Source organism: Triturus cristatus, chromosome 7 (genome assembly GCF_964204655.1).
Source record: "Triturus cristatus chromosome 7, aTriCri1.1, whole genome shotgun sequence".
Classification (NCBI taxonomy): domain Eukaryota; kingdom Metazoa; phylum Chordata; class Amphibia; order Caudata; family Salamandridae; genus Triturus; species Triturus cristatus.
Genome location: NC_140590.1, coordinates 146874441 through 146901482, shown reverse-complemented (window position 1 = coordinate 146901482; position 27042 = coordinate 146874441). Strand labels below are relative to the sequence as shown.

Sequence of the window (27042 nt, the reverse complement as noted above, 5' to 3'; positions counted from 1 at the left end):
TGTTTGCGAATAGTCTTTTGTACTTTGTTAGTAAGTGTACTAAAAGTATGCACGAAAGTTAATCTAGTCATCAGTAGTTTCTGTACTGGGGGCTCAAGAAGAGCATCTGGATTGCTATTAGAGGTTCTCTTCCATGATCTCTTCACTAAATGTGATGGATAATGGCGATCATAAAGTTGTTCGGATAAAATCTTAGCATGTTTTTGAAAGGTAGCTGTGTCTGAGCAATTTCTCAGAGCCCGGAGGAATTGACCCACTGGCAGATTTTCTCGAAGTACCTTGGGATGATGGCTCTCAAAGGTAAGCAGCAAGTTCCTAGCCATGGGTTTCTTATATAATTCACTATCAAGATGTCCTTGTGAAGGATATATTCGAATATCAAGAAATGGCAAACTCTCTTTACTGTATTCAGAGAAAATTTTAAGAAATAGTTCTGAGTATTCAGCCATGTGTGGAATCCTAGGATCTTTGGTCCTGTGCCTCTGAAGTTGACAAGAATGTGGTCTATATATCGTTTCCACAGCAAAATCCGATCCCGGAATGGATTGCTCTGAATAAGGACATAGTTTTGTTCAAAGAGGTGAACATACAGATTAGCCAGACTTGGGGCAAAAATACTGCCCATTGATGTACCGGAGATTTGAAGATAGATATCTTCAAATCTAAAAAAAAAATTCTGTCATGGCTAATCTTGCACATTCTAAAATAAAAGATACTGGTGTGGTCATGTCCAGATCTTTTCCTTTTTCTTCCAACAGGCCACGTATGGAATCTAAAGTTTCCTCTTGAGGAATAGAGGTGTACAAAGATTCAATGTCAAATGACACTAAGAACTCGGAATCGATGTCAAATGCTATATCAGGTTATAGCCTCAGGACATCTTTAGTGTCCTGTAAATATGAAGGCATTTCTTTGACCATAGGTTTTAAAAAATGATCCACAAAAGTGGACAATGGTTCCAGCAATGAGCCAATCATTGATATAATGGGATGCCCCGGCGGTGGTCTTTGGGCCTTATGTATTTTCGGTGGAGCATAAAAATGAGGCATAACAGGATATTTTGTCATCAAAAAATCAGCCTCATTCGGTGTAACCCAGCCCTCTGTTTTTGCTTCTTCGACCAAATCTTTAATTTCTTTGGTGAGTCTCGGTGTTGGATCAGTTTCAAGGAGGCGATATGAACGAGTGTCACTGAGTTGTCTGAGACATTCATTCCGGTACACCGCCGTGTCCTGAATAACAGTAGCGCCACCCTTATCTGCAGGTTTTATTGTAATACTGGCTTCATTGGCCAGCGTCCGTAAAGCTCGTTTCTCAGATGAAGGTAGATTCTGGTAAGGTTTTTGCTGGATGGCACAAAGGTTAACCATATCTTGTGTTGCAGCTTTCTCAAACGTCAACGATTGATCTGGTATCAAGTGGTAAGGTGGATTAAAGTTTGAGGGTGGTTTGAGCCCTGTGTTGATGGATACAGACTCTACCTTTGGAACTTCAGTATTAACTTCTTTTTTTTTTTTAAAGAAATGCAAGCAAATTTTTCTAAAAAATCTCGCTAATTCACACCTAATCTGGAATGGGTCACCTATGCTTGTAGGGACATAACCTAGCCCTCTATTAAGGACTGATATTTCATCTGTAGTGAGTATGCGTGAGTTCTAATTCACTACTAGATTGTGTTTGGTGGAGGTGGATTCTGCTCCCAATGTACCTGTGGTTGGCCTCATCTCCTGCATCTGTGTCTTCCTCGGCCTTGTCCTAAAAAAGACTGATTGCCAAAGAATTGAGGTTGCGGTGGAAATTGTGGCATCGTGTGTTGGTACTGGGGAAATGGGTAACCCCATGGAGCCGGTGGCCACCATGGGCCTTGTTGTTGGTAGGGGCCTTGTCCTCCTCGCCTGCGATTATACCTAAAATACGATGCCTTTCCTCTGCTTTGTTGTACATCAGACAAAGAGGACTCAGTCACTAGAATAAGTTTCTGAACCAGATGAGGAATAGTTTTAGCCAGTACACCTACCCTTCCTGTAAAACTCTGGGGCTACATAGCCTTCACTGGTATATGGGTATATTTTCTCAAGTGAGAACCGAGCCAGGTCCTTTTTAAACTTCTCTATTTTGGTTAAAAGAATTTAATCTTTATATTCCTTATTGGATTTGTTGGTTTCATCCATATTTTTCTTGTATACGGTGTTAGTGATGGTTGTTTTAATCTGACCCTTTAGTACCTGGATCTCAATTAAAATGGCATCCGCCATTCTTTTAGCTGTACTAATGATCAGTATAAGCCAATCTCGTGTACAGTGCCACGCGATTAGTGACCAATCTTTCATAAAAGTTTTACCAGAGAGAAACAGTCTGGGGCGTTTTTGACTATCAGCCCCGAAGGGGCACAATTGCCTCGAAGATATTCCGTCATTATAGCACCGTTGACAAAATTGATTGTAGAACATCATCGTCAAAAGACAGACCAGTGAATTCAGCCAGACGGGTAAGCGTATCAAACCCCCCTCCTTTTTTTGAAAAGCTTTCATTGAATTTCTACATGTTTGTTGGTACATCAGATGACAAAAAAAGCATCTTATACTAATGACATATGGTTTAGTATAAGCATATATTGAGCACCTAACTGAATAGTTGAGCAGGTTACATATAATTATTTTTCTTTTATAGGACTTGGGTCGATACTCCTGTGAAAAGTTTCCGAGAGTTTCTGGAAATTCCAGGGTAATGTAAGTGGTATTATAATAACCATCTTCTTTTGTTTTTGGTATACACACGCAGTTCAGTGCGTGTTTGCAGAATACAGATACCTAAAGATTCCCAACATATTGGTGGCTCTGTTTAATTGCAAGCCAAGACGTCAATGTAGAAGAGAAAGAGCGAAACACACACAATTCATGATGGATAACTTCCCGGGTTTTAAAATCATTTCAGCATGCTGATACAAAAGTGTCTGTTACACATGCTAACCATCATTCAGGCCTTTCCTGACTGCTTATTTTCGGGGGGTTGGGGGGTTGGGGGTAGGGATAGGGGGTCTGGAGTGCAAGCAGTGGTAGGAGAATTGATGGACTGGCTTACATTATTTTATTGTTGACTATTCTTGGAAAGGTCACAGGAAAACTGTCAGGAATGGAAAAAGGATGGGGATAATAAGGGGATTGCATGGGGAGCACTGGGGCGGGGGTTGGGGATTGAGGGTGATGGGGAGGGGACGGGCGGGGGGATGGGAAAAGGCTATTTAATTTGTATTTATTGTTTGGATGTTGGTAGATGTTGGTAGGATGATGATGCTTATTGATGAAGCCACAGGGTTCATGCATTTAAACTCTAACAACTAACAATATGTTAATATGTTAAACAAACTTAGAATTGTCTAGCTCAATATTTGCGGTTTAAATGATCCCGCGGAAAGGCTTAAAACTGCTCAAATTTTGTGAACAATGGGGACGGACATTGTCTGCCTTCAGGAGACGCATGTCCTTGCTGAATACTTTGGGTTATAAGGTTATTGGAGCGACCTCTCAAGGTGCCAGGGTCAAAGGAGTCGGGATTTTGGTCTCAAAAAGATTACCCCTAGTTGTTAACCAGGTAAAATCTGACTCTCTAGGGCGGTGGGTGATAGCAGGATGCTCTATTCCTTCTCCTCCCACTAATTTTGTTTTTACAATTTGTTCCATCTATGGAAGTAACTTCGACGATCCAGGGGTAATTTATGGTGTAAACGAGCAACTGGCACATTGGCCATTGCCAATCATACTGTGTGGCGATTTAAACTTAAATTTGTCTAGCACTTGGCTTTCAGATGGGTCCTGGGCCTATAGGGGCAGAAAACCCTAGGTTTTTCAGGCCGTATTAAATTTGATCCAAACTCATGGCCTGAAAGATGTGTGGGCTAAGCTGAAACCCAGCCAGGACGGGTATACCTTCTCTGCTCCCCATTTGTCATTTGCTCGGTTGGACTATTTTCTAGTTTCTTCATCCCTGGTGCATGACTGTGTTATTGATACCGCTCTTCGTCTACTATCAGATCATAACCCTCTTATTATTAACATAGAGGGACTGGTAAACAGAAGGTCAAGCTCTAATTGGACCTTTGAAAAGGCCCTCCTGTACGATAATGAATACCGAGAAAATATGAAAAAGTGGATACAGGAATTCTTAGAGAATAACTCTGGGTCAGCCTCGGTAATGGTTGTCTGGGACACACTAAAGGCAGGTATAAGGGGGGGGGAGACGCTTAGATTTTCCATCAGGAGGAATAAAAAAGAGAAAATACAGGCTGAATCTCTACTTAATCAAATGATAGAAGCTGAAAGAAAATTAATAAGGGCTGTCCAGTTGGGCACTAGAATCGAAGAAGCACAGACCAATGTGGAGGTTGCTAAGGCAGACCATATTAGCAGAAAGAACTGCTGCAAAATGGGCCTAGACCCGCGAAAGGCTCTATGAATGCAGCAAGCTTATCGGCCATCAATTGGCCATTTCCTCCAGGCAATAGGTTACCGCTAATTTAATTTCTTCAATTCAAACGAACTCTGAAGGGATAACTAATGATCCCGTAACAATAGAGGAGGCTTTCAGAGTATTTTACGAGAAATTATAAAAAATTACTAAATCTAGAGAACTTAGAGAATCAGAGATTAATATCTACCTAGACGCCATTCCGGTAGCGGAACTTGATAGAGAGAGTAGCGATCAAATGGAAATCTCCCGAGTCTGGGAGAAAATTGCAACCGCTCTGGCTAGCCTTCCTGATGGTAAGGCCGACAGAGATGAGAACATTCCAGTGGAATTTTATAAAATATTCTCGTTACAAATAAAAGATTTATTTACTAATGTAATTTCTTCCATTTTTAATGGGTCATCCCCACCGCAGTCTTGGTCCTCTGCAAAAATAGTAATATTTCTCAAAAAAGATAAACCTGCATTGGAAATGTCCTCATACAGACCAATAACTCTCATCAATACCGACTCTAAGATCTTTTCTAAAATTCTTGCATCTAGACTGTCCTCAAAAATTGAGTCTCTGGTCTCAAATTGGCAACACAGATTTATACAGAAAAAGGGCACTACTGAACATGTTCGCCGGACCATCACTCTATTTGATGTTGCTAAGATGACAGGAGACCCAATCGCACTAATACTCTTAGACGCTGAAAAAGCATTCAATCGGGTCTCCTGGCAATACTTATGGGGGGTCATGAGGTGGATAGGCTTCGATCCCAGGACCCTGCAGGCATTACAGGCTCTATATCGGGGCCCCACTGCTAGAATTTCGATCAATGGACATCTGACAAGGCAGATAGGGATAACTCGCGGAACAAGACAAGGATGTCCCTGCTCACCGCTGCTATTTGCTTTATATATTGATCCTCTGATCAAAAAAATTGAATTTAATTCTGAAATAGTAGCGGTGAGCAGGTTTGGAACCGATACGAAGATTATGGCGTATGCTGATGATTTAGCCTTAGTAACCCCAAACCCGAAAGAGCCAATAGGGCTATTGAACAGGAGGCCCAAGAATTTGGGAAGATATCCGGTTATGCCATTAATAAAACCAAAACTCAGATTGTGTTAAACGAATATATAAGCTGGAATGACGATAGAGTAACACAGAAGCTAAATACCTTGGGGTCAATATGGTCACTAATTTAGATCTAATTGTTAAAGAAAAATTGACACCGCTTGCAGTCGATATGAAAAAGTCACTTAAAAGGATTGACAACAGGCATTTGACAATAGTGGGGAGGCGCAATGTCTTAAAGATGACTTTTTCCCCCCAAACTTCTATATTTCTTTAGGACCATCCCGTTAGAATTCAATAATATAATGCTACATACATTTGACCGAATAGTTTATCTGGGCGTATGCACAGCCAAGAAGAGCTTTCAAACTTCTTTCATTACCCAGAGAGAGAGGAGGGTGGGCTCACCATAAATTTAAAACTTTACTACTGGGCTACTGTTCTGCATTATAGTTCTGAGCTATTGCAAGATTCTCCCATAGAGAACCCCTCAGGCCTTCCGTCTCCCTATACTATATTATTTGGGGAAAGGGTAAGGGGATGCCTTTGGCGTCAGTTGGATCATGGCTATTTCAAATGGGTCAGATTTAAGACTCATGAATGCCTACAGTGTATTTTTTAATATACGTAAATTATTTGGACTTTCCAAATTAAATTACTATACCCCTACTCGGAATAATAGCAATTTACCAATTATTTTTCAAAATGCATATCTTCCACAGTGGTATCTAGCGGGCTTCTCCAAACTGGGAGACGCGATTACTTCAGAAGGCATTTGGCCTTTTAGTATTCTGAAAACCCGGTACAACCTAGACAATAGCCAGCCATTTCAGTATAAAGCAATTACAAGATATTTAGCTAATAAAACCGGTGGCCCAGCCGGCTTCGCTAAGCTGGTCCTCATAGATAAAATTCTGGAGCCCAGTATACCACGGATCGGAAGCATTTACATAATGTTAAATGAGTGTAGGCCCGATGATATTAGTAAAATTGATGAAAAGTGGCAGCAGAAAATGAATGCACCCCCGAACACCTTTTGCCGTGCCCCAAGCCTTGCACAAACGCACTTACTGTCATCAAAGTTGCAAGCTCTATTCTTTAAAACTGGCTTATTCTTATACATTACACCAAGCAGAGTGGCCAAATGGGGTACTGGCAGCGGAGCGACTTGCCCGAGATGCGCTGTGTATAGTGCTGACTCAATACACGTTTGCCACATGTTTAAAATTGGCCCCATTATTTGAAAGGGTGCAACTATTTATCAGTAGAGTGCTTCTGCAAGATATACAACTGTTGCCGGTCACTGTAATGTTGGGACTAAATAACACGCTTAATATAAAATCTGGGGGTGCCTCCCTGTTTCTGGCCATGACTATCATTCGGATTTGAATTGCCTCTTATTGGAAGGACCCAAACCCTCCCTCCTTCGCTCAATGGCAGGCTCGACTGCTCTCTACTCACAAACTTGAGACCGCTATATATGCTAGACAAGGCAGGGTCAGGAAAGAAAAGGGATTAGAGATCTGGGCACCTCTAACCAAGTGGCTCAGTACATTGAACGCACAGGAGGCGTAGTCACGCTTGGTAATGTATAGCAATGTCTCCGTCATCTATGTATTTACTTTTTTTTTTCTGCATTCCGTCCCCCTATTCTCGTGCTCCCCCCCCCTCTCTCAGCTCCTGCCCTTTCCCCCATCTACCTGGATTCACTATCCTTCTCCTTTCTTTTTTATCTTTGGTCATGATTTTTCCTGTCTCGCATTGTTACTTTTCATGTATTTATTCTTTCTTCATTGATTATCGGTCAATTTGGTTAATTGATTCCACTGCTTGTAAATACATATTGCCAATGGTTTCCCTGACTTAGAGTGGGGGGTCCTTTTGGTCTGTAATTGAAGTTTTTTGTATTGTAATCTTTTGTTTGGCAAATAAAAAGAAAAAAAGAAAGAAAAAAAAGTGTACGTTACTAATGGATATAAAGGTATTGTTGGCTTGAGTGTAAGATCACTTCTCAGGTCTATTTTGCCTTAACACAGAGCGGGGCTCATTTTCCTGAGCGGATTCCAGGTGAGGTGAGGAGAGCTCTCGCACTCAGACGGGTAAGCTTATCAACCCCCCCCCCCTTTTTTAAAAAGGTTTCAGTGAATTTGTACATGTTTGTTGGTACATCAGATGACAAAAAAAGCATCTTATACTAACAACATATGGTTTAGAATTAGCATATATTGAGCACCTAACTGAATAGTTGAGCAGGTTACATAGTTATATTTCTTTTATAGGACGATACTCCTGCGAAAAGTTTCCGAGAGTTTCTGGAATTTCCAGGGTAATGTAAGTGGTATTATAATAACCATCTTCTTTTGTTTTTGGTTTTGGTTTTGTCGCTTACACATTGATTGCAGTAGCAAAAGTTCCTGACAACAGCCTGGATCAAGGTTGATCGAAGGGCTGAAACATGTAGACCTTATTTTTGGACTCTAGCAGTTATTATTTCAAACTGCATTTGCACTGGCATTTTAATCCTGTCACCCGGACAGTGTTTTTTAAAGTGGTTTTACTGCCCCGGTAGACAATTTTAGTATTTGCACAATTCTCACTTGCACTGCAACCATCACCACTAAAATCATTTGCAGTATGGCATTAAAGGGATCTATGTTATTAAACAATTGCTCTTGCACGGATTATATTCTTGCAGGACTTGTGAGTCCTTCACTCACTAAGTGTGCAGCCCTTGGTTGCCGTAGGGCTTTGCAACTACAAATGGATCCCAAATGATGATACATGCTACTTCGGTGGCTGATGGGATTTCTTTTTTGCACGTTATGAGACTTCTTCTGATGTTATGAATTGCTCCACTGTTCTCTATATTACACATTTTGTCTAGACCCTAGGTTTCTGTGGTGTTGTTTGATAGTTAAACACAGTCTGGCAATATTTAATCATGGTTTAATAACACACGCTCCTGAGCATGATTGACCAGTAATAAGACAGAGGCCATCACCCCTGCCATATTAGGACAGTGATCTAACTGGTAGTCCGAAAATAGCAGTACCATGGATGCGGGTAACAATAAACACCTGTTATTCATCACCAAGTTTCCCTTGGGTGCAAGACGCTTACATAAGATGGCAGGTTGTAGATACACCATGGCTCTAAAAAAAAAAAAAACACAAAAACACCAGGTCAAGGGCCCACGAGGGGTGCCCATTCAGAGTGCAAGAGTGCAGGAACAAATCGATAATCTTTACATATACGCGGGCATGTGCCCTGCGCCCCAGGCAGCGCTAACTCGGGATTCCACCCCCCCCACAGAGTAAGAATTAAGTACAGTACAGCCTGGTGGATACTAATCAGGGTTACTGGTTTCACAGTGATACTTACCGGGGGTAGCCTGCCAGGGGCATTGGTGAAGTAGAGGATGTTATTTAAGGAATGTATGCTGTATCACGCCTCCACAAGCAGTATCTGACTGTCTCCCAATTTTGGTTTCATGTATGACCCATGGCAAGAGGAGGCAGTACTGTAAAACACCGAACAGGACACGAGCGAGCCACTGCAAAAGGGCAAAGTTGGAGCAGAGCACATCATTGCGTTTGTGGAAAGATTCCCATCGGAGATGACCAGACGTCGGTCTCCCGGTGCCACAGCTAGAGGTTGGTATCCTAGCGCTTGAGTTGGGCCAACGGCATTGGCAGGCTGCACAGAAAGAGCAGCAGGAGGCACAAATGGATGACACAGGGTTGGGGGTAGCCGCAGGAAGACGGAAGCCTCCCTGGTGGCATGGCGGAAATAAAAGTGTATTGATTTGGTTATGGGAACCCACCGACAGGCCGGTGTGTAGAAGGAGGGACACTCACTCTGGGATGCCGCACGGCAGGGTGAGTAAGCCTGACAAAATTGGGGTAGAAAACGGAGATGGCACTCGCAGCCCAGCCCCCGCCAGATGGCGGGGCACAACAGAGACTAACAAGGTAGCAAGTTGGGGCCTAACTCTGGGGAAAGGCTACCCCCCACACGCGAAGCGGTGTGGTAAACAACAAAGAACAATCTACAAGCTGTCAGGGTGATTTACGACCCTATGAGTTGCAAATGAGCAAAAGACAAACCAGTGATTTATGGCCAGCCGATGATTTATGGCTGATGATTTATGACAACGAAACAATGACAGAAGGATTTATGACATACCGATGATTTATGACCCATGATTTATGGCTGCTGATTTATGAAGATCAGGCAGAGTGATTTATGGCAACAAAATAATGACCACTTGTGGCAGAATGATTTATGGTACACAATGATTTATAACCCATGATTTATGATGTCCAACTGACAATGTGTGATATCGAATTTGTAATAATGTGTGACTATGATTTATGACCCCGGCCCCAAGAAGGTGCCCAGAGGAGTTGTACATGTATGACGTGTGTAATAAGTAATACATCTGCGGCCACCAACGACCACCAAATACAACGACTGTTGGCTGTGTTTAGTAATGCAGATGCACAAGTATGGTACGGTTCCTGGAATGGGCACAGTGTGGCCGACAGGGTGCCATTTAATAAAGCAATTTGTTTTTCCATGTGTCTTTAAAAAAATTTATTCTCCGCTCAACTTCCTCTTAATTTACCAATAGGACTCTGCTCTAAACAGGGGAATGCATAACAGTTGCGAACGTTCTAAGCTGAGCAACCAAATAGAAATAATATCTGGCAGTGCACGCCAGGTTTCAACACCTGGCACGCTACTCCCAAAAAGGGGCGCTATGGATGTAGGAATACAGCTCTCCCAGTCTCACATTAAACACAAGAATTTGATACATGCCTCGAAACCGAAACACAAGAGCAGTGATAGTCGAGTCAAGCAGCAAAAATGACACCTGTGCCTTCCGGTACAGGAAATAAACATTAAAAAAAATGACATTCTTGTGGACTTCCGCCGGAGTTTTAAGGTACACAAGAAACTTTTTAAGTCGCACCCCCCTCCCCGCATGAAGAGTTCACGCATCCCTCGTGCATGTCTATCTACCCCAAGACATCTCAGGTTCTAATAGGGTAACGGACAGCTTCAGCTTAATAAAAGATTTCAGTAAAGAATAGCACAACATGGCGCCTCAGTAGTAAGCCGGGAGACCAACGCTGCACACAATGACGAGGGACTCTCCGGAACAAACGACGAGAGGTCAGGGGCTTCAGCCGTGGTCTGGGCAAAAGGCCACCATCCCTGCGCCCCCACGGAGCACGCATGGGAGGAAGCTGCAGTAGCCCAGAGTGCTTCCAGTGAACACAGTCAGACACATCTCCCCAGATTGGCGCCAGCGCATATTACACACACCGCCCAAACCCCCTGGCTTCTCCATTGTGCAATCCCATTTCACCAATCGGAACAGTGGATACACAACAATATTGAACATGCATGAAAGGGTATATTTTTCTAAAGACATGTAGCATTTCACAGGATGTTGAAATACAAATAGGTTCATAAAGTAACAAACATAAGCAACAAAACACACCTGGCATACGAAACTGAAAATATCGATAATGGAGGGTAGGTATATCTAGAGCTTTTTTAACAGTTTTCCAAATATACCATACATCCTCTAACGTCTTATATCCAGTTTCCTTGAAATAACTCCTCTGAGTTTGCCTTAATAAAAGCCCTACGGCTTCACCGCCTACCAATAGCTGAAAAATTGATGGTATTTCCGTTTGTCTGAGGGTTGGGCCACCCGGATGAAATAGAATAGCCATGTCTGTAAGGAGACATGCAAGATGGTAGCTCTTAATATCTGGCAGACCCAACCCACCTCTGTCTTGTGGTAGTGACATATCTATTTGACCGCCTTATTTTACCATATTGCCATAAAAATTTCAAAAAGATGGCCTCAATCCTCCTAATAATTTTATCATCAATTTTAAATGGGATTGATCTTAATTTGTAGAGCACTTTAGGAAACATTGTCATTTTTATAACGTTAGCCCTCCCTATCAATGACAGCTGTAATGAGTCCATTCGTTTTAAGTCTGTTTCCATAGATTTCAAAAGAGGGGTGTAATTGTCGTTGATTATTTCACCTGGTTCTGCATTTATTGTTATACCCAGGTAAACTACAGATGCTACATATCTTCCATCCACCTTGGCTATTTTTTATTAACATAATACCTGAGTTTTGTCAACATTTAGTCGATAGCCAGACACATCCCCAAACTGAGTGGTGATGTTAACTACCTCCCTCATTGCTAGCTCTGGATCTTTTGTGATGACTGCTAAATCATCCGCATAAGCGAGAATTTTAGTTTGAAACCCATTTGATGTTACTGGTTTGATAATCGCGCTGTTCATTAATTGGGTTATTAAAGGATCTATGTAAAGCGCGAACAAAATTGGAGAACAAGGGCAGCCCTGTCTAGTACCCCTTGTTATATTGATCCTATCTGATCTTTCCCCCATTGATTGAATTCTAGCCGTTGGTGATGAATACATAGCACGAATAGCTTGACAGATTCTGGGGCCAAATCCCCTTGCTTCCATAACCTTCCATAGAAAACTCCATCTAACGCGATCAAATGCCTTCTCTGCATCGAGGAGGATCATTGCGACCCTCTCCCCCCTAGCAGCACCAATATCGAACAATGTAATAGCTCTCCTAATATGGTTTGTAGTTCCTCTTCCTGGGATGAATCCATGCTGCCAGGGGGAGACCAGGGACGCAATAACCCTCCCGATACGAGCGGCCATAATTTTGGCATATAACTTGTTATCGCTGTTAATCAGTGATATTGGCCTATAAGAGCCCGGGTTGGTCTTTGATTTCCCTTTTTTGTGAAAGATAGCTATATTGGTTTCTTGCCAAGACTCTGGTATTATTCCGGTATTCATAACACCATTGAATAGATCTAAGAGCAATGGTGTTATTTCCTCCCTTAAACTTTTATATACCTCCATCGGTATGGCGTCCGGGCCCGCCGCTTTTCCACTTGCGAGATCTTGCAGAGCTTCGGATATTTCCGTCACTGTAATGTCTTGTTCCAAAGAAGTGATCTGGCCTAAATTTAGCTTACTGCCCATGTCTAACCAGCTTATATTCGTGTGCCCTCCTACCGCTTCCTCCTGATATAGTTCTTGATAGAATTTCCTAAACCCCTCCAAAATTTCACCAGGTTTGTTGTATGTTTGGCCCTGATATTCAATTTGTGACACGGTGTTTTTACTTGCAACCTGCCTGATTCGCAGAGCAAGAGCTCTACCTGCTTGCTCACCGGTTTCATAAAGACGCGATCTCTGTGCCTGATAGTATGCTGCCGCCTTTCTTGCTAATTGTTTCTGGATCTCAGCTTTTATGGAATTTACTTTATGTAGGCTCTCAGCAGATTGATCACCTGTACTTATATCTTGTCTATGTTGTGTCTCTGCCTCGCTTAATTTTCCCATCCATGCTTCCCTTTCACTTTTAGCCTTTTTCCATACGTTGGTGGTGTAACTTATGGTCTCTCCTCTTATTCCTGCCATAAAGCTATCCCACACCACTCCCCGTGAGGCGCTATACCTATTAGCGTCGAAAAAGGAATGAGTCCATTTTTTCAAGCGAGTAATGTAGTCGACATCCGTTAACAGTTTTTTATCGAATGTCCAGGGTCTGGGGACCTTGACTGATCTATTAATAATCATATTTAAAACTAGGGGGTTATGATCTGACATGATTTTGGGAAGCTTATTTATTTGAACACTCTTAAGTAAGGTATTCGATATCATAAAGTAATCTAATTTCGAGTATTTATTATAAGGATGTGAGTAATATGTGTACCCTGGATCTCCGGTTGATAAGTTTCCCCACACATCATATAAGCCATGTGACTGCATCATAGACATAATTGCTCTAAACACCCTTGGCTTCCTGCCAATGTATGTACTACCATCCATGAAATTCGCAGAAATGTTGAAATCTCCACATAGTACTATATTGGTGTGCCAATCGATTAATTCATTTTCAATGTGGCTAAAAACTTGTGGCTCATCTATGTTAGATCCATATACTGTGCAAATAGTGAAGCCTAAGTTCATTTCGCATATTGCCCATCTTCCTAGTGAATCCGCCTTACACCTTTTGGCCCCTCCCAACCCCACTTTGCCAATTATGGCCACGCCTCTTATCATAGAAGTCTGGGATGTACATGACAACAATTCATAGCCTTTAAAATTCAGCCAGTGTTTTTTGCTCCACGGTAGGTGGGTCTCTTGTAAACATATTAAATCTAAGTTTATCATATTTAGATACTGCTCAAGCTTCCCCCTCTTTTTCCAATTATTTAATCCTCCTATGTTAAGAGATCCAATACTAAGTCTAGACATTATCAATTTTTATACGCTTCCATAACAGCAGCCTGACCGGGTACCTAAATTCATAATAAAAACCCAATATTTGTTTCAAATTTCCTCCTTCATGCAAAATCCCTTTAACAGTACGAGCTCTCTTCATTTTATTATTTTCTCCCCCCAGATCCACCATCCAACCCCCTTTCCCCCCCTCCCTTCCCCCCCCTCTTACCACCCCCCCTCCTACCACCCTTCGAGGCATCCTGGGTTTATACTCACCCAGCTGTTGATGGCCGTGTGATCCACACGCCTGAGCCTACTACCTGGCCTGCTACTATGTAGTCATGCTTATTATCAGCCTTACATCAAACAATAGTAGTTGATAGTTTGTCAGCACTAGAAGGCTTCTTCTGTTCAGTTGCCATTTTTTTGCTTCATACTTTCTTCAACCTCCTTGAGATAGACCTCCGCCTGTATCTCACTTGTGAAACTCCTTGTTGTGCCTTTATATATTATTTTTAGTCGTGCCGGATTTTGCAGGTAGACTGTTGCTCCAAGTTTTTCAAAGGGGGCAAACAGCTGTCTCATTCGCCATCGTCTTTCAACTGTTGCGTGTGCAAAATCTGGTCTTGCAAAAAACTTAAAGCCCCTATATTCTCTTTGAGCAGTTGGCCTAGCCAGATCATATATAGTGTCACGTACCACAAAGTTTCCAAAGTTAAAAAAGCTCTAGATATACCTACCCTCCATTATCGCACACCACTTTGGAATTCAACACTTTTTCCAAATTTTAGTAGGGATGGAACGTGGCGTCAATGGGAGAGTCATGGCATAGTAGAGCTGGGCCAAATAATGATTGGCGACAAGTGTAGAACACTTGAAGAACTTACACAACATTATTCACTACGAGGCTTTCAAGAGTTTAAATACATGCAGATTGTAAATAAAATTAAATCAATTAGGCCATGTATCACTTTGCTAGGGAAATTTGAATTAATTGAGTACTTGAAATCAGGGGGTCACAGAATTAGAGATATATATAAAATATTTAATGATGCAATAACAGATGATATCAACAAAATCGAAGCTGCATGGGTTAAAAAATTAGGAGATCCAGAAATAGATATTGATAAGGCGCTAGCTATGGACAAGAGATTCTTACGCTCCACGAATCTCAGAGCCCAACATTACAAAACCCTATTTAATTTATATTATACGCCCGAAAAACTATTTTCGTGGGGGAAAGCGATAGACAGTAACTGCCCCAGATGTGGAAAAGGTTCGGCAGATCTTATACATATGTTCTATGGCTGTGAAAAATTGAAATTAATCAAAATTGAAATAACACGGTTCTTAGAGAGGCTACTCGATGTTAAAATTAATCTATCCCCGACCCTGATAATAATCGGCTGTGATGTGAAACTAAACATAAGTATCGAGGCTGAAGCTTTAGTCTTTATCTCTGCAGCAGTTCTTAGGATTCCAATCAGCGCAGCCTGGAAGGATACAGAAGCCCCAACTTTTCAAATGTGGTTGTGTAGAATGCTGGGTATACATAATATTGAGGAGGCACTATATGATTTAAAGGGAGAAAAGTTAAGGGATTTGGGCAAGCGACTTTGGGCCCCAGTGGCTACATGGAGGGCAGCAAAATTGACTACAAACGAATGATATATTGGCTGTGTCAATATTTAATATGCCAATCTAATTTGTATTGTATGTCACTGTTTATTACTTTGTCTGTTTTTGTACTGTTTGAGGGTATAATCAGATGTTTTATTCTTTGTATTTATGTACCCATTTAGTAATATGTATTTGACGGTACGCACTCTCAAATAAAAAAATTAAAAAAAAAAAAAAACGAAACTGAAAATATCGCCGGTAAAATATTGGCAGCTGAGGTGGCCCCTGTAGCCAATGGTCTCACTGTGACATAAGATAAAAGATGTATTGTTGGTGCCTGAGTGGGAACAAATAAAGACAAAACCCCAAAACAGGAAAAAAACGGGCTACAAAACCTTTTTTACCAAAAATGGGAGAGGAAGTGATAGAAAAAAAGAAACACACAAAGAAACATTTCTTCTGAAACATCTTTTAAATAGGAAAGGCAGGAAGGAAGGATCAGAACGCAGTTCTGCCGAAACAAATGCTCGAAACCTGCATTTGCGTGGATGAAAGCGGAAACAGGGTTTTTCGACAGAACCAGGCTTTCGGAACTAGAAAAAGAGAAAGCTCAATGTCTCCAGAGAGAGGAGAGGTGCTCACCCAGCCTCAACTACCTACCTGCAAGAGCCAGGAGAGCAGCAGCCTGGCGCGAATGCACAGCGTGCAAATCTTACCTCGAACATGGAAGAAATCGCACTTTTCCACTGGCCTCTTTTCGCTTTTTTCCCCCTCCACCACCGGCTGAAGTCAGAGCAGCTGTCCGGCGCCCCCTCTTAAACACAACAAAACCTCGGTTCCTTTGTCTCCGTTGTCCCCTTTTTTCCAGTGCCCTTAATACCAAGGCTGTTGCGTGAGGAAGAAAGGGCATGGAAGAGAAACAAGCATTTGCAATGCAATAGGACTCGCATTTACGCAAGACCTATTGCATTGTACACGGGAGTGCGGGTGGGTGGGGGGCAGGAGGGTGAGAAGGCACAAACAAAGGGAGTGTGGGCGGGGGGGGTGGGAAGGCATGGGAAGAAAATAGTGCTCACAATCTAAAAATAACACATACCATGCAACACTCAAAGTAAAGGGGCCAGTATACATGGAAGGATACAAATGACGACAGGGCCGTCATAAGGAGGGACTAACAGTCTATAAACCAATCGGAAGGCCGCATTTAGAAAGGACAAAGACACAAGCCAATGAAAAAGATGGGTGGGGGAGTGGGCAGAGCTTCCAGCGCCCTGGGGCCCACTGTCAAAGCAACAAGTGCAGGGCTGGACATGTGACCCTACCACCACAGTGATGGTGCTTTGGGAATTCAGAAACCCAAATGCTTAACCCCTTCCATGCTGCGCAAATTCCGCCGCTGTGCTGACGGTTTCTTGCGCGGGCGTGGTCATGACGGAACGGTTCCGTCATGAGCACAGCTCAACCGTGGCTCATGACGGAACCGTTCCGTCATGAGCACCGAAGGGGTTAAAGCCTGACTGACCGTCCCGAGCAGCACACCACCAAAAATTAGATGGGTCACACTGCCACTCTGCTAAGCACTCAGTTGAATGTGGTCACTGCTGTCAGGGTAGCAGTGGTGTAACTGGACAAAGGACCTATCGCAATTGCACCCCCGTCTGACCAGTGAACCTCTGCCTTTACCTTACAGGCTCATCAGTGGAAGAGTGACAACTCCTTCAAACAGAAAACACTAATGGACCTGCTGCTGCCGAGCGCCCAAGACATCTGACCCGACTGTGAATGTATTCAGGGGGTGTTCCACCCCATACATACCCCTGAAGATACACCCCAGCAGACCAGGCTTAGGACCTTCCACAAGAGCAGGCCCTTTAGCAGCCCATGCCCAGCAGCAGACTACGATTGTTAGAAGAGAAGGGATCAGGGACAGCAGCTTATGAGAAAGCTGCAAAATATTCGAAAATGCTGTAGACTATTTAGCAGTGTGTAATAACATGAGGCACCTAAAAATAAAACTCCAGGAAAAAAAAGTTTGAAACTACCTGGATCATAAAACTCTTCCACAATGTAATGAACCATTGATTACTCATTCTTTCTTTACTAGAAAAAATAGAAATGGTATAACAAATTTAAAAGATGTGAAGAGTATGTGTGCGGATATGTTTGCTGAAGGACATTGCAATTTTTTCTGTTCTACTGGCTGTACAGTTGTCTATTACTCGCCATCAAGTAGTTGTTTGGAGCTACACTTTCTAATGATGCCATTCTAAGTGTTTTTAGATGTAGTAAGTTTAATCTTACTATTCACAAGAAAGGTGTTGATCAATGATGGAATATAATATGGCAGTGTAACTTGAAAGGACGTACCACTAAGAGCAAACACTTAGACAATTGTATGACTTTGAGCTGTTTTGTGCATATGGTGTTGATAGAAATTTCATCTAATGACCTGGTCTGGTGGTTCTGTGGACTTCTACGTCCTCTGCAGGGGCCTGTGTTCAACCTCATGGTCACAGGTTCAAATCCTGGCAGGTCCACTCAGCCTTTCATCCAACTGAATTAGTACCATTGGGCAACAATACCCAGCAGTTATTCAGTGCCAAGATACCCAATGGTGAACGTGTGCTTTACAAATACTTGTTATTTTTTTATTTTTTCATTCACCCTCAGTAAAATACACTTGTACAATAGCATCCATAAATAAATATATGAGGAAACCTTATCTATCATAAATACAGTAAATAAGGGAATACAAAACATTGTGCATAAATTTCATTGTATAAGAGAGCGTAAAAAAAAAAAATCACACATGACTATTATGATACCCCAAAAAGTCCTGGATCGTTAAGATGTGGCTGGGCTTGTTTTAACTTTGGGTTTCCAGTTGTTTATAGAAGCTCAAATAATATTCCCTAGTTTTCGATCCTTCCATCCTTTCCTCTCACATAAACCCTTTTCCAAATTATAAATGGCTAAGAGCCGTGAAATCCATTGTTGAAATGTGGGGGGTGCTGGATCCACCCAGGAAGATGAAATGCAGATTCGTACTGTAGCCATGTCTAAAAGACAAATTTGCGCTGTATCAATGGTACTCCTTTCTTAACGACGCCTAGCACCATCAGCTCAGCTGTGAGTTTTGTTTAAATCCTCAAAGTTTGTGTTAGAAATTCTTCTATAGCTCCCATCAGAGGATCTAGAGTCGGGCAAGAAGCAAACATGTGAACTATATCAGCATCGGCACTACGGCAGCGGGGACATAGGATACCATCCATGCCACCCCATTGAGCGATCTTGGATGGCGCGCAGTATAATGAAAAGATCCTCTTACAATGTTGTGCTTGCTGACCTGCTACCCTACATACTGAGTGGCCGAGCTTGAGTAAAACCATAAACTTGTCCCCTTCAATATCTAGCTTCTACTGCCATTTCTCACAATGCTTGTCTAGATCTTCAGCCAGTAGCTGCCTCAGCCCGCCGTAAATCTGAGTAATAGTGCAGCCATCTGGATCTCTTATTGCCTTCATAACTAGATCTTTAGAGAAAGCCACCCCCTTTCTTCATTGTGATGGAGCTTCATAAGTGAAGATATTTTTAAAAAATCCCTATGATCAAGACTAAAAAGAAGCTGATCCTTCTCAAATGAAATTATTCCATTTAAGTCAAGCAAGTACCTCATCTTCCTCACCCCAATGCATCCCATCGTGACATAACCCCGTCATGGAATACCTCTGGATAAGTGACAGATTTCAAAACAGAGGAGTGTAATAATTCACCCTTCATAGCCCCAACTTTTTCCTGAAAGTAGTCCAAACCGTTACAGCTGCACTTTTTTTTATAGTGACTGGCTTCACTGTATCGCAAAAGCCAGTTAGGCGCCTCTCTCTCTAGTAGCAAATCGTATACATCTGGAGGAGCGTCTCTTCTCTACCGGTCCACAAAATTCCTCCCCAGTAATCCTTGAAAGTATTGGACTGCTGCAGCCCAGTAATACATGTTTAAGTCTGGAACCACCCAACCCCCCCCTGTCCCTGGGTAAGGACATATATCTGAGGGCTCTTCTAGTCTTTCCTTATGCCCATCCAAATCTGTAAACCATTTTTTCCATTTCCTTAAACCAGTGACTCTCAAACACTACAGGTATCCTTCTAAATAGATTAAAAAATTGGGAAGAAATAGCATTTTAATAATGTTACATCAACCCAAAATCGAAAGATGCAAATTTTTGAACCTTTCTAAATCTATCTTACTCTTTTGGATCACAGGGGCCAAATTTTTGCCACAACTTTGCCCAATTCTGAGGTTATATGTGACATCAATGGAGGTAATAAACCTCAGGGCTGCCACAGACTTCACTCTATCCCTGACCAGGCATGTTAATGTAGTTGCAAGGATGCAACTGAACACAGTGCGAACCATACCAAGCAGGGTATTCTGTCATGATAGCTCGGGTAACTTATGCAAATGGCCTACTATGAAACTGAAAATGATCCAACACTGCAACAAGACTGTTAGGAGACCTCCATTCAAGAAAACACATAGCAATGGGGCCTGATGCACTACAATTACTACAGACAGACACTTGGCCAGTAAGGCCCTTTGCATCATCCATTGGGAAAGGTCAGCATTTCTACAGGTTTTTAAGTTAGAATATTGAATAAAACAATATCGAAATACATTTGTATTCTGCCCAAAATGTCAACAAACAGAATATTGTGTGGGTAACTATATGTTGGTAAGTATAAATGTACTTTCCTAACTTCACATTACATAGTTTGAAGATATATATCATTTGGAGTTAAATACAGTAAATCTATAATTACCTATATATCTAGATCTCTATTTATCTATATCTTTATATAGCTATAGCTATCTAGCTCTCTATATATATTTCTATGTATATTTCTTGATCTATCTCTCTCTCTACTCCTCAAACATGACACTACACTATAGTCTGGAACCGATTCTTACCAAAAATAAATTTAGTTGAGCACCATTCCAAGTACAGAGAGTGGAACATTGCATCTCCTTGCCAGCAAATATGTAAAGTATACAAGCCCATCTGATCTTCAGAAGCAAAGTAAAGACCTGGCTTCTCCAGAGATTGGAAAAGATCAGAACAGAGCATTTTGCCTAACAGTTCTCCAAAAAGTGACAAAAACATCCATAAAACTTGACAATACCAGAGTCATCTGTAATCAGTGCACGTCTTTGGTGTCACTAAAACCTTAGTTGGCAGCCTAATAAAATATTCTGATTTGCAGACACCCCCCTGCGGGACAAACCACGCACACTCTTGATGCTGGTGTTTGACCCACCATGATTGCTGTTTTTAGATCTCAGCTAGACAGTGCATGCGCTGTCTCAAAGATATGTGTTGTTTTCCATCTGTGGGCTTACAGGCCGCCCATATAACACCATTAGTAAATGTTAGTGTTGCTCTCCTTTTCATTGATACCATTCGTCATGGCATGCAGGCGTCATGCCTCTTCTTGGGTTTGACCCTCCAATAGTTCCTGGACCAAGTACACTTACACTGCTCCCGGTTTGCTGAGCTATATTTGTCTTTGTTTTCAAGCACTCCATAGGAGTACATGTGTTATCAGGCCGCTCCTGTATACACATACACATATACCACTAAAATGCATGAGCATGTACATAGACTGATACATTTCTTAAAACGTTGTTAAAACACGAACAGCACTTGTTTATTGTTTTGCATGAACTCATGGTGTTGGAGCGCTTGCTCCGTCCTCCATCTTGCCATGGGGCGAACACGAGTCGGTGGTATTGGAGCACAATAAGTGCCCACCAATTACTTTCCACAATGACACATTCATTTTTGCCACTGATCCTGATTAAACGGAAGTATTTTTTTTTACCCCTTAATTGTTGCTCTCTCTTGCCCTCTCCTGTCGTTCCTTTCCCATCTTTGCTTACCCTCCTGCTTGCTTGCGTGACCACTCCCCCCACTACCTCTCTCATCGCTGCTGCTTTTATTTTTTTTGCAAGATCCAATGGTATTGGAGTGCTCATTCCGTCCTCCATCATGCCATAGTGCTAACACCAGCTGATGGTATTGGTGCACTTTAAGCGCTCACCAGTTACATAGCACAGTGAGACATCCTTTGTTGTAGACAGGCGGGAAGCATAAGTGATTGGCCCAGAATCACAAAGTGTTCAGCTGACCCTGAGATCGAACCTGGTCTCCAGTGCCCCTTTCAGCAGCACTGGCCATTATGCCACATTCTCGCTTCACTTCAAAGCTCCTCATCTGTTTCTCACTATCACTTCCACATTTGTTCAGCAAGACCCCATCAACACCGAACATGCATTGGCAAAGCCAATATATCTCGGCAATGCTCAAGCTATTGGCCTTGTCAATGTAAATGTCTTGAAGCCATGTTGTCAAGCAGCACATCTGCTGTTCAACATGACTGACAGTCACTGGAAAAATGTGCTATGATATGGCCAGCGCAGGCCACGTCATAGGGCTTTTTTATGTTAGGAGGAGCAGGACAATACACTCGACATGTAGGGGGTGAAGAGACTCGGCGTTGGATCAACATCCTATCATTCTGGACTGTCAGTGCCTTTTAGCCATGCTGAACAGCAGATGTGCTACTAGACAACATGGCTAGAAGATATTTACATTGACAAGGCCAATAGTTCACCAACTGACTCTACAGCGCTGTTTAATTAATTGCTGCAGTGCAGGCGGGGAAATGTTTGTCACCACAATAAATACAGCACAAAGTCTGCATTCCAAACATTCTGCCCCAGCTTCCTATAACCAGAACGGACTACATCTTCCTATTCCATGTTCACACCTGCAGAATAATCATCTCAGGCACCCTGAAATTTAAAACCTATAGGACATGCCTACTCTTTCAGGCAGCCTCCACCGACCTACCTACAACACTGAGGAATACAAATGAGGATATGCACCAAATGCAAAAGAGATCTGTCCAGTAACCACTCACTTTGGGTGATTCCGGTATAGAGCATCCCTGATGGTCCCACCCTCCTCCCTCACCAGCTTTAACACTGGACGCTCTAAATCTTATACATACATTTTCTCAGTCACTGATTTTTATGTGGGATGACAGTAATGCAGACTACCTCTGTCCTCTCAATCCTCTTTAGGCCCTACAGGTAATAACAGAGTAGGGGTGAATTTTCAAACATTTTGTGCTGGGTTAGCATCACAAAAGTGATGCAAACCAACAAAATGTTTTTTACCAATTTACTTTCCAGCGCAAAACTTGTTTTACTTTGGAAAGTACCCTACAAGTTACCTGAAGAAGCGCGAAGCATTGCTTTGGGTTACTTAGCGCTAATGGGGTGTTACATAGGTGGTACATGGGCGTTCCCATGCAACCACCAATGCCTTTTGACGTAAAACCCTACCTACAAACAATAGTAGATGGGGTTAAGCACCAAAAGCTAACGCCTTCTGAAAGAAGGCATTAAGAGGCAAAATGTTTTAGTTTCTCCTTTCTTTTCTGACTTTGCATGCTTGCTGCACTGTGCAGCACGGATACAAAAATTGAGGAAAGTGTTTGAACTTGTCTAGGCATAGTATTTTGTATAGGAAGGGTACCCTTCCTGTACAAAACCTATGCTAAACGCAGGCACGCACCTTATTGCTATGGTGCCAAAGTGTGTGCCTGCTGCACAGCAGCTGAAATCAGCACCAGCGCTAGGGAGAGGTGAGAGACATCTCTCTGTAAATATGGTGCTCTACTGCTCCGTCACTGTCACGCAACGCAGCTCAGCAATTTTGGCTGCTGCTCTGTGTTGCACAACTTTTTTGAAAATCTACCCCTTGATGTCTAAATTATTGTGTTGACAGGACTTGTGTTAAATGGTCAGTAGAGACAAACACTCCATATATGACCTGAAGCGTAACTCAAAGCTGGCGACTATTGTGACCTCTGAGCCCTGTCTCTGACTCGTCTTTCCTTCATCCCACTGCTACACTCTGTCGCTTGTATTTACCACCAGACCTCCGGTTTTGTCCATGAATCACCTGGATGTTTCAACTATTGACAAATATACATTGTCTCTAATTGCCAAATCAATTGTGTAATCTAATTGTATAATCCAATTGAACAGTTTTTCTTTGAATATATGATTATGCTGTACATATTTACCCGTATCCTGACACTAATGATTTTAACTATAAAATAAGAATGGTTTCTGATATTTGAAAAAAACAGAATATAATTAAAATAAAAAGATTTTTGATATATAAAAAAATAATTGAATATTGATACAGTCATTTATTAATAATAACGCACAATGTTTTTGGAATAATTAGCTTTATGTTGTCCTGGAACTTGTAAGTTTTGGGATTATCGTATACTTGTTGCTAGTTCCCTTTCTTTCCCTTCATGATACTCTGTGACTCAAGACAGGATAAGACACAACTTTAGTCAATCACACATGCCACCAAAATAGGACTCATTGCAATTACTACAACCTTCTAAACCAACCATGGTGTAGCATGCTCCCTGTCTGATAATGCGCCTCAGTGCCTCACAGTGGGATATGAAGCTCCATACAAATTTCAATTAGAATAACAAGATTGACCTTTCCCTTCACTCAGAAGCTGCTGGAGAAAACTGATGTTTAAGAGAAAACCACAACAGAGCTGCGGGTGCACACCAGGACACCAGAGGGACAATGAGCTCGAGGCCGCTGAATGCTTCATAAGTGCAACCAGTCCAGTGGTTAGAAGCCTTCTGATTGGCTGGGCGGCTGTCACACTCCTAATCAACATAATTATACATTTTAACTCAATATTATTTCAATTTCTCTGTAATGCCCATTTTCATCTCCAGTAATTAGTTAAAAGACTTACATCGAATGGACAATGTAATGGATTGAGACGCTGATTTGCCACCGGGGTAATTAGCTGTGCACACAAACTCCTCCATATGATGCTCTGCGGCGGGGGTGTAATTCAGCACTAAGACAGTCCTCCATCTTCCGTCCAAGAGTTCTTCGTGGTAAACGCTGACACTCCTATGAATCTTGTCCCATGCCAGGGTAGGAGGGTGGGCGGGGCAGGTGTGCTCCACAGAGCAGGTGATTGTTTCTGGGACCCCTTCAGTCATTGTTCGAGGGGGGGTCACTGTTGGCCGCGCTGGGGTACCTGCACAAAACACAAATGGACACATTTGACAATGTTCCTGATGAAGGAGCTCCCTCCGAAGCAGTGGCTGGGCTCCATGTGATGTGTGTTTTACATCAGAATCAAATAGAGCAAAGTTTATTTGAGATGACGTTATACAGTGTGATTATTCTATTACTGCCATGTCAGAGTGCCATACCCCATGCGCAACACACTGATTAGTGTAAAATTCATGGTGTGCACAATTAGCAATGTTTATTTTTAATCTTTCCTCCTGAAAATGTACCTCTTGGACCTCGGAATACACCAGTCGCAACCTTCACCCCTGCCCATCAGCTTCTAGGCACAACCGTGGCCTTCAGCCATGACGTGCTGGTGCTCTCAGCATCCATGTACCGAGTACGGCACGGCTAGTTCCTGCAGGGCACTGCCATTGGCTCCCGTCATTCGCCTCATCCCCAGTATTTGCAGGATCAGTGGGCAGAGTGTAATAAAGTGAATCCACACCAGATGAAGATATGTGGTAAGAGGTATTTATTACAGCCTCAACCAACAGCCAGCATATCAACTGTCATCATAGAACCCTCACATGGCAGAACCTCAGAACAAGCTGGTTCCATGCCTAGTGTTCTGGCATGGAGCCATGTTACATCATTACACTTCTTCCTCTTTACATTAGAACAAAAGTAACATGAGAACAATAAACACATTTGAACAACAAGAAAAAGAAGGTAGAAAGAACTACACAAAATCACGTAAATGCAAAGGAAACCTGCGTGTTCTGACACCCCTACAAGTACTATCAGACCTTACATCAATGTCTGAGGGAAAACGATAAGAAGTATCATCCCTCCTGTCGGCCACACCACACCCCCGAAAATGTGCTACACGACTATGATTCCAGATGCGACCATCATCCGTCTTGACAGCATTTTTAAACAGCTTAATGATAGTTTTTGGAGAGGTATATTTTGACCAATTTTGACACCCAACAGGAGCTTTGACCTTTACTTTATCTCCAACCTCAAAATTTGTAACTTTCGCATTATTCCTTCTATCAACATAAATCTTCCTTTTGTTTTGCAGAGACACTTCTTTGTCTCTCCATTCCCCAATACCATTGTTTTTCAAACCCTTCCCAGCAACCATCCAGCCAGGACACAAACAAGTATTTGGAGACCTTCCCCTGAGCAGTTCAAAAGGAGTCTTCCCCGTTGATGCATGAGGAGTGTACCTGTAGGCTGTTATACGACACAGCAGATGACCTTTTCAGTTTAATTCAATTTACAACGCTCAAATACAAGCTGGTTCCATGCCTAGTGTTCTGGCATGGAGCCATGTTACATCATTACACAGAGGGCATGGCCTTCAGCCACAAAAAGTGGGTGCTCACTTGTATTAACCACTTGGTCACCATGCCCTTTGGCCCATGCTCTACGGGTATTGTATATAGGGCAAGGTCTTCAGGGAAGCCCGACACCCAGTGTCCCTCAATACTCTGCGCAGGACCCCACCTCAATTCCCCTTCCAGCTTCTCACTGTGCACAACCTTTGGCCATGCTCAACATGGAAACAACAGTACAAATATGGGTCTTCAAAGGTTTATGAGTTGACTAGAGTTGCGAACTGGGGCTGGCCATCAGCCAAACAGTTCACAGTACAAATTGGTGCCGATGCAGAGTTCGAATTAGGTGTATAGCTAAGAAAAGTATTTGCATATTGTGTACATGAAAATTAGTTTCCTTAACAATGGATTATTTTAGCATTGTGTCTCTCTGAAAGTGTAGTCCCTCTACCCTCTCCATCCAGATGGAAGAGGTTTTCCACAACCACTGGACGTCATCGGACATCACAAAACTACGAATGGAATAAGCGGTCAACCCTGAACAGTCAGTCAGACTTGACATCCTTTAATTCTTTTTAGACGTTTGCAGACCTCTGTGGACCTAAAAAACCTCCTTGTCAGGATATACACACATCTCTTTTTTATAACTAGTGTAGTGCTCCTGAGTATGAAATAGGTAATGATAGACCTGGCACTTTTGACAGGTTTATCCCCAAACGTTTCGCCCTTTGCCTCCTATTTTTCTGACCCTGCGTTTGTTGGCTATAGGATTCTAGGCACTTTACCACTGGTGATCAGTGCTAAAGTGCATATGCTCTCTGTATAAATTGTGACAATGATTGGTTATCCATGATTGGCATATTTGATTTACTGGTAAGTCCCTAGCAAAGTGCACAGTGTGTGCCATGGCCTGTAAATCAAATGCTACTAGTGGGCTTGCAGCACTAGTTGTGCCACTCACATGAGTAGCCCTGTAAAGCTGTCTCAGGCCTACCACTGTAGTTTCTGGGCACCCAGATGGAGAACTGCCATGTTGTCCTGGCAAGTACACCCACTTGCCAGGCCCAAACCATTCCTTTCCTTACATGTTAGGCACCCCTA

General features: G+C 42.4%; 1 protein-coding gene across 6 annotated transcripts in view; it reads right to left on the bottom strand.

Moving 5' to 3' along the window:
- LOC146809066 (uncharacterized) overlaps positions 1–27042 on the bottom strand; it is a 461119-nt gene that overhangs the window by 219181 nt on the left and 214896 nt on the right. For all 6 annotated transcript variants that reach the window (XM_085615871.1, XM_085615870.1, XM_085615869.1 and 3 more), the window contains one exon: positions 24324–24617. In XM_085615871.1, the coding sequence (XP_085471997.1) occupies positions 24324–24617 (294 nt within the window). The remainder of the gene's footprint in view (positions 1–24323; positions 24618–27042) is intronic.